Below are 8,645 nucleotides of genomic sequence, written 5' to 3'. Positions count from 1 at the left end.
ATAGTACAGTGCTTAAAAAGCTTTATCATAAAGAACTTAGTCTGGAGTCTTTCTAGAACAAAAACAAAAATGAAGTCATCTTAAAACTCATCTGCAGCATGACTGGGACATTTTCAGACCCAAGTTTATACCTCAAATTTACTTGTTTTTCAATTATCTTTCGAATAAGTCTAATATCGTTGATTTTCGAGCACTTTCGTTTTAGACTAAATTGTACACTTTAGGACCAAATAATAATGCCCAAAATGAGCAATTTGGGGTAAAATTTTGAAAAATCGGTCGCTGACTTGAGAATACGCTAGGGTTGAACTGCCGAAAACCGAAAAAAAAACAGAGGTTGGAGTGTTTTTCCGGGCGGAGCATGGCTATGTGACTGACTAGTTCTATTATGTCTTTTCTTTTTATGAACAAATAAACCCTTCCTGTGAGACAATAGCAGAAATTTCTTTCAGTCAGGTTTCAGATAAAACCACTCTCTTATTGTGGTAGAGTTGCTGTGTTAATTTATTTTCCTTATATTTCTAGATATTAATTATCATTTGTGATAAGAACCAAATTTTTGAAATGAGTTATCCTAAACAGCTGCCAGCAGCTAACGTAAGTATCTATATTTTTTCATTGTAAATTAAATGATGTTTTGGACTTCTTGTTTATAAAATCATTCAATTGTTAGCCTTAAAATTTGTATTGTATGAAGAATGAAGTAAAGGCTGTCCCATGAAACAATTTTCAAAATGTTTGTCAAACAAACGTGCAATTTTCTTCTTTCTTTTGTGATTTCTTGATAATTATTGTTCAAAAGTCACTTGAACCTTTAGTTGTTAGAAGGGCTTTTTAAGACTTTCATTAGTATCTGATAAGTTAGAAGTTTTTATACCCCATATAGTTTCTTTGATTATGACTTTTTTTACGAATTTTCTTTGCATTTTTGTTATAATTTAACTTAGGATCAAGGAAAAAGAATTTAATGTAGGATTACTCATAATTTAAGTTCAAATTCTGGAAAGTTTAATTCAAACTTGTACGCTGGGTAGTTAATTATGATAGGATAGTAGTTTTTATTCTTCTGGACAGTATCCACCAGCAGGACAATACCCTCCTCCAGGCCAGCCAGGACAGTACCCTCCTACTGGACAGCCTGAACAGTATCCACCAACAGGACAGTACCCTCCTCCAGGTCAGCCAGGACAGTACCCTCCTGCCGGCCAATATCCACCTCCTGGCCAACCTGGACAGTACCCACCAGGGCCTTATCCTCCAGTAGGACAGCCGGGTCCTTACCCACCAGTTGGACAGCCAGGGCAGTATCCACCTCCTGGTCAACCTGGACACTACCCATCTCAAGGAGGTAAACTTTCATTTGGAGTAGGAAAGAAATAAGAAAATTCAATCTTCAAAACAGAGTCTTTTGATTTATTACACAATATCCATATAAAAATACCTTTTTAGTGATACTTGATTTTAAACTGTACTATACTTCTCATTTTTACTAGCTAAAGATGAACATGCTGCACCATAGTTAGACCAATAAACTTTTTTTGTTGAATTTCAGGATATCCCCCAATGGCTCCAGGAGGACAACCGGTAAGATTTGATTTACGTTGATGCGTTTAAATATTTCCATCTATTAAAATAAGGTTGTAATGATTACATACAATGCAAATTGACTGCAATAAGTAAAATAGATATTTTTGAAATGAACGTTTTACTGTTTGTTTAAAAGAAATAACTTTCTTCGTTTGCCCCTTGAGTATCCCTTTTGATATTTATTTCTTTCCTGTAAGCTTTTATATTGATCGAGGTTGTCATTTTATTATCTTTCTAATTCCTTTTATATTTGTTGGTATTGGCGAAAGCAGCCGACGAGGCGACCTTTTTTTCCGATGTGTTCTGAGAGCGTATTTCAGCTAGATACTTTGATCTGTTCTGATAAGTTCTCGAAAATTAGCTAGCTACTAGAAATAATGATGTGTTCTGACGAGGCAGGGGTATAATCAAGGTCATCCAATGTGTTCTTGTTGTCTAGGTAACCCAGAACACATATTTTAAAGAGCCAGGGGTATATAATCAAGAGAAAATAGATGTAATCTTGTTGCCTAGTAACCCTAGAAATTTTCAGAACACATCTTTCGTGGAGAAAACAAATATCTTACAAGTATATCTTTGTAAAATGTTTCCTAGATTTTAGAACAAATCAAGCCATAAAGTAATAATAAGTTTAGAGAGACAAATATTGCGATAAAGGTTTCCTAGAAATCAGAACACATCATTTGGTTAAAAAAATTGATGGTCGTAACATGTGGTCTCCTAGAAGATAAGAACACATATTTCCAAAAATTCTCTCCGCCGGCTGCTTCTGTATTGGTATTTTTACCATTTTCTTAAGATTTTACATCTTTTCTTTTAGGGGTTCGATTCTGTTGATTCAGACCCAGAGGATTGTAAGTAGTATAGTGTTTTTGAGATCACCGAATCCCGGGGGGGGGGGGCAGCTGGGCAAAAGGACCGACGGGTATGTGCGGGTCCTAAGGGTACCTTTTCCAATATGTTTAAAATGCACTGTAAGGGCCGGAAAAACTAGAGATGCACTGTAAGGGTAGAAATTTCAGAAAATTCTTGAAAAATCTAGATATTTTGACCAAAAATGCTAGAATTTTGACCATTTTTTGCACGAAAGGGATCGAAAATTTGGGGGAAAATGCACTCTAAGGGTATGATTTTCACTGATTTTTGCTGCACTGTAAGGGTGCAATTTTAAAAGCCAATTTTTGGCCCGCACATACCGTCAGTCCGCAAACCCAGTGCCCCCCCCCCCGGGCACCGAATCAATCAAGTGTTACGTTCTATTTTGACTTTTGTATAATGGAAAGCTACTTGCTGGATCTAACAGTTTTCTATTTTGTATTTTGTAGATTTACGTTCCAAAGATGAAAGTCAACCGGTGACTGTCAAGTTCGTCAACAAAACAACTTTTAAGGTTAAACTTTACTGGCTTGACTTCAAAGGTGATTTAAAAAAGCCTTGCAAAATAAAGGAAGGTCGAGTTGAGAAAGTTGACAGCTATGAAGGGCACAAATACATGGCGTTTGGCTATTATGGTAAACTGGTTATCAACGGGAATGAATTGTTTATTGTTCGCACTGGTCATGGAAGCCATGGAAAAGTGCAAGCAGAAATCACAAATGGCAAAAGTAAGAACTGGTCGTATTGTTTTCAAGTAGTCTTCAGAATTTGAACTCCTTTCCACTTCCCTGAGTATCAGAGGTTAAGTTTTTAAAGAATATATCAACCTCTGAAGACCAATAATAGAAATTTTATTCCGCATGTGTCAATCTAATCATTGTAGAAAGAATCACAGATGAAGAGCAAATATTACCTTTTTAATGTCTAGCAGACTGTATCAGTATGCAGTTTACTATTTACGAATTCCCCAGAAACCTCCAAGTATAATTGAAATGAGTTTCTTTCGAAAGAAATCTTTTACATGATCCCCAAATGTATAACAGGTAATTACTAACCTTTTATTTATGGAAATGTCACTTTAATTGAATCGAAATAATAGACAGACTTTATGTTATGATTCTCTATCACTGACTCTTTTTAAAAAGCATTGATGATATTTTTGAGTTGTGTTTTCAACAACGGGAATAGAAATGTCAGCTTTGAACTTCATCCAAGATCTCAGATGGTCGTCATGGTTCCCGGGGGGGTACTTAGGCAAAATGGGTACCGGGTATGTGCGAGCCATAAGGGTACCTTTTCTCAATCCTCAAAAGTCTCTCAAAGGGGTACAAATTCAAAAGTTAGTCTCTGAAAGGGTCCCAAAATCATGAAAATCAAAAATTTCTCTCTCAAAGGGTCACGATTTCCAAAAATTTTGACCAAAATTTGGTGAAAATCAAACCAAAATTTGGAAAAAATGGACCAAAATTTAGGAAAAAGTCTCTCAAAGGGTCCCAAAATCACCAAAATTTAGTCTCTCAAAGGGTCGATTTTCGATTTTCGGCTCGGACATACCCGTCACCTCGCAAACCTAGTACCCCCCGGGTCATGGTTACTTTTCTCTGCTTTGATTGCACGCTGAATAGAATCTTGATTGGTCGGCACAGGTCAATATATAATATCGGCCCGTGCTTTTCACGGTACATTTCCTCATATAAAGGTCACAGTGAAATTACATACGTCAATTATGGGTAATCATCAGAAGGTCTTTGTACAAATAGTGGAGGAATGGAAGATATAGAGCAGTGCAAAGAAAGTGCTGAAGTGTTTTCAACAGAGTTAGTTCGGCAACCACAGAAGGGTCTAAAGTGTCGCGGAAGCCATGTCGAAATTATGCTCGTTGAGATGGCTGCAACCGACCCGAAGTCGATTAAGAAAGATCACTCCTTGAATGTCAGGAACATCAAAAACATGAGATTGCTTGGGTCTCAAAATTCATAGATTGCTTTTTTGAAAGTTTTAAATGAAGGTAGATCTCGTATATTACCTCCCAGAACATTCCACTGAGATATGCAGTACGGAAAAAAAGTGTTACGGAAACCCCAGTTCGTATATTAAAGAGGATAAAATAGGATTTCTTGTTCTAAGGCCACCTGGTGCTGTTAGTCTTACTGCAGGTAGTTAAGTAAATACGAAGGGGCTAAATTGTTAATAATTCCATAGAAAATTCATTCTTCTAGCAAAGCGCCGGTCAGCAAGACTTTCAAGACCAAGTTCTGAATATAGGTTTTTCTTGAGACGTTCCACGAAAACAGCCTGTTTATGCTAAACAGGCATTATATTGAATAGATTCAAGCTTCTGCACAAAGGTAGCATTTCCCGGGCGTCATATACGATATCACCATAATCAAGATGAGGCCTAATGAAAGATTTATAATGGTTAGTAGAGATCTCCTAGGCACATGCTTGCAAAGTCGGTTAATAAGACCAATTCCTTTATTGGGCCTTTTTATCTTCTCGTCTAGAATTTATTTATTTTATGGCGTGACTTTAAATGCCTTTTTATCAATAAAGTTTAACAAAATATGAAAAAATATTTTCTTCAATTTCTTCACTATAAGTTTCTGGGATTTCAGTATACCTTAGGAAGTACTGAAAGCTCATTTGATAATATTTATATTCTGGGGTAGCTCTCCGTGGAGCGGTGTCTGTCCGGGCAATTCCACGAAAAGTTTACAGTTGACACTCTCTAATTCGATTTCAAGGGATAAAGGAGCGTATCGAATAGTAATGCGTCAACTTGTATATAAATCCTGAAACAAAAGATACTTACAACATTCTGACAACCTTTCAACAAGTTCATTGCGTTAAGCTCCATTATTATGGGTGCCATACCACGTGAAGTCGGCATGACTTTAATAGCAACCTTCAATGAAAAAGGAGGAATGATGTTCAAATTTCTTTCCCTAATATGAGTTTGAACGTTTTGAAGTCACTGTCTAACAATGAAGCCAACAACTTTGAAACTTTAGGTATCTTAACTAAAAACACACCAGTTTTCGTATAAACCACAAATCAGAGTTCAACATAAACTTACTTGGTCACTTCGTCCAGAGGAGCGGAGCCGTCGAGCGAGAGGATCAATAGGGCAATTAAAGTTCACATAAGACGCTTGCTTCACTTGCCCGTACCCTCCCTCGCCTAGGCTCCGTCCCAGAACAAAACCATGCTGCAGACACTCGTGTGCTATGGTATGAGCTACCATAACGAGTATTCAAACGTTTCAATATATGAAATTTATGCAAATTTATTCAACTATCTTCTCAAAATGAGCAGATACAAATCCTTCAAGTCTAGGCCTGAAGGTGGGTTTCGAATAATGAAAAACCTTTTTTGAAATTTCCTTTTTCAATAGCTAACTTTTCATATTTGACGTCAAATAAAGTTTTGCACTATGACGTCAATTTTTTTAGTTTAAGATTTATTTTCTTTTACGTAGGAGAATCCACCAGTCGGCATACAACGTTTTTTTCGACATTTATCTAACGTTCCAACGTCCATATAACGTTAGATGAACGTTGAAACAACGTTGGGTGCCAGCTGGGCAGACACATAAAATACACACGATACACATTTTTATGACCTACCAGTGACTAATGAAAAGTTAACATCCTAGTCTTCCTCCCCAGTAGTGAAAGAGATCCTATATTGTGGTAGAATTTTGTCTTCCCCGCTTTAAATGTGAGAATTATTTCGCTTCCCGCCGCTACAAACAAGTCCAAAATAAACAAAACATCCTCTGACTCGAAAAACAATTTAATACCTTGTGGATATCGTTATAACCGGGTAATTTCAACATGTTTGATATAATATGAGTCGCTTTAAATCTGTCAAATTCTGTTAAAGGATTCATCAATCATTGTCCAAAACTTGAAAATGCTGACTTACATACCCGGGGGTACTAGGTTTACGAGGGGACAGGTATGTCCGTGCCAAAACTTGAAAATGCTGACTTACATACTTATAATGTTACAATAATGAAATCATTTGGAACAGGGTCCTGTCAATACTACAATCTTGGTTAAAATATATTGAGAATTCCGGTTATTTTAACGTTTTTCAAGATTTAAAGTTTCAGCGAGAAAGTCGATTTTGGGCTATATCTTTAGTTTATTTCAAATATTTCAATTTGGGAGGGGTTTGCAGACTTCCAGGCTATATTCTGAACCTCATTGGACTATTTTTCGAACTTCTGGATCCTCAAATTCTGAGGTCCTTAAGTCTAGCGTCAAAACTCAGAGTTAAAACTCTACCCTTCGAACCTACTTTAGAGCACTTTCAAATCGATCGTGGTTTCAAAACTTCCTGGGGAATCTTTTTCGCGAAAGTAAATGTCTTTGAAAATTCTTAACAGGTCAATTCGTGAAAGTTTATGCTTGCGAAAAATTCTCAAAAAAAATGGAAATACATAAAACCTGAAAACCCTAATAAATATCAAATTTTCGGCACTTTTTTATCCTCTAATCCCTTTTTAAAGTCGAAGAGCAACCGTCTTAAATCGGATTTAAGGAATATTTTACACTTTTAAGGTAATTTTCATTCGAAAATTGTCATTTTGATCCAATAATTTGCGAAAATTTATGGTTGCGAAAAACATTTTTTCCTCAAATTCGCGAAAGTAAGTGTCATAAGTTTCGCGATTTTTCGACCTTTAAGGTAAAGGTAAAGGTAAAATTCTTGATAAGATCTGAAAAGATCGTTAAAGATCTTTAAAGATCTTTAACAAGTAAGAATCTTAAGAGATCTTTGTAAGATCTTACAAAGATTCTTATGCAATCTTGAAAATTTCTTATTACAAAAAGATCTTTAAAGATCGTGTCAAGAAATTGTTAAGAATTGTCAAGATTCTTCGCACACATTCATAGTAAGAAAATTTAGGTTTCTTATTAAGTTCTTAAGAAGAATCTTATGAAATCTTATGAAATCTTGCAACCATAAAATAGTTTAAGATTCTTTGTGTTTCTTATCAAGTTCTTATAAAGAGACTTTCCAAATCTTAATTGACAAATATGCAAAGAAACTTTAAGATTCTTAGCGTTTCTTATCAAGTTCTTATAAAGAGACTTTCCAAATCTTAATTGACAAATATGCAAAGAAACTTTAAGATTCTTAGTGTTTCTTATAAAGTTCGGGTTAAGAATCTTGTTGAATAAACACAATAACACGTAAATTTGTGGTTATGATAAAATCTTCGATTTTGACTTTTTTTAAAGAATTTAAATATCAAATTTACATACAACCATACAAATAGGGTATATAGGGTAGAATTATTATTCTACAAAATATGTAGATTTCATATTTCTACAGACATCTGTAGAATTACGGCAAATTAGTAGATTGCTACACACCAGAGTCTATATTGTATACACCACAATGAGTAATTTAGCGCTGACAACTAAGGGCGAAGAATACTATGGGGTTGAGTATAATACCGGATAAATAGCGATCTAGGCAGTTAGCATAACTCGTCAGTTAGACTGTTTACTCGTCACTACAAAAGTTCTTGGGTCAGGGGTTTGGAGCTCACCGAGGCTAGTCACCTAGTCACCAAGGATAGTTGTCCTAAGATTCGGTAAGAATCTTGAATCGATGTAACGCTGATCAAAACTATCTCGCGTGGTTAAGTTAAAGATTTCATCCAAGGATAGTTGTTCTAAGATTCGGTAAGAATCTTGAATCGCTGTAACAGACAAGAAGTAAGTAAGTAAGTAAGTAAGTAATTTATTTGTCCTAAAAAGCGAGACTAGCGACCACACTCATAGACATAAAGCTAAACTAAGGAGGTGGCCGCACGATATAATTACAAGAAAAGCTAAGAAAAATAAAGTTACTAAGGTCTTACTAGTAACAAAGTGAAATAAAATTTTTTATAAAATATTTTCGAAAATTGGAAAAATTTAAAAAAAAAATAAATAAAAGAAAACTAAAATAAAAAAGAAGAAACTATTGAAATTTAAAATCAAACTCGAAAAGAGAGGGGAAAAAAAAAAAAAAAAAAAAAATTGAAAAATTAAAAAAAAAAACAAATCAAGTGTACGAGGAAAGGAAATATAATTTACTTAAATCTTTAAGACGATCCAATGCTAGTGTAGACGAATCATCGAAAGTAACAAAATCTTGAATTTCATTCCAAACCAAGATGG

At 35.2% G+C, this 8,645-nt stretch overlaps 1 protein-coding gene across 1 annotated transcript; it reads left to right on the top strand.

The window, feature by feature from the left end:
• The first annotated feature begins 529 nt into the window (after positions 1-529).
• On the top strand, positions 530-1,605 carry LOC136820171 (calcium-binding protein P-like). The gene is made up of 3 exons (XM_067076405.1): positions 530-597; positions 1,075-1,348; positions 1,553-1,605. The coding sequence occupies exons 1-3, from the start codon at positions 565-567 to the stop codon at positions 1,603-1,605; spliced, it is 360 nt and encodes a 119-aa protein (XP_066932506.1). The 5' UTR covers positions 530-564.
• Positions 1,606-8,645: the final 7,040 nt, after the last annotated feature.

The sequence above is a fragment of the Clytia hemisphaerica genome, unplaced genomic scaffold, assembly GCF_902728285.1.
Source record: "Clytia hemisphaerica strain Z4C2 unplaced genomic scaffold, Clytia hemisphaerica genome assembly, whole genome shotgun sequence".
In the NCBI taxonomy this organism is placed as follows: domain Eukaryota; kingdom Metazoa; phylum Cnidaria; class Hydrozoa; order Leptothecata; family Clytiidae; genus Clytia; species Clytia hemisphaerica.
This window is presented reverse-complemented; position numbering and strand designations above follow the sequence as displayed.

Excerpts from the sequence above, each read along its gene's own strand:
- LOC136820171 (XM_067076405.1), top strand. The coding sequence starts at position 565 with ATGAGTTATCCTAAACAGCTGCCAGCAGCTAAC. Across the intron at positions 598-1,074 it reads AACAGCTGCCAGCAGCTAAC|TATCCACCAGCAGGACAATA; the intron begins GTAAGTATCTAT and ends TCTTCTGGACAG. Across the intron at positions 1,349-1,552 it reads ACACTACCCATCTCAAGGAG|GATATCCCCCAATGGCTCCA; the intron begins GTAAACTTTCAT and ends GTTGAATTTCAG.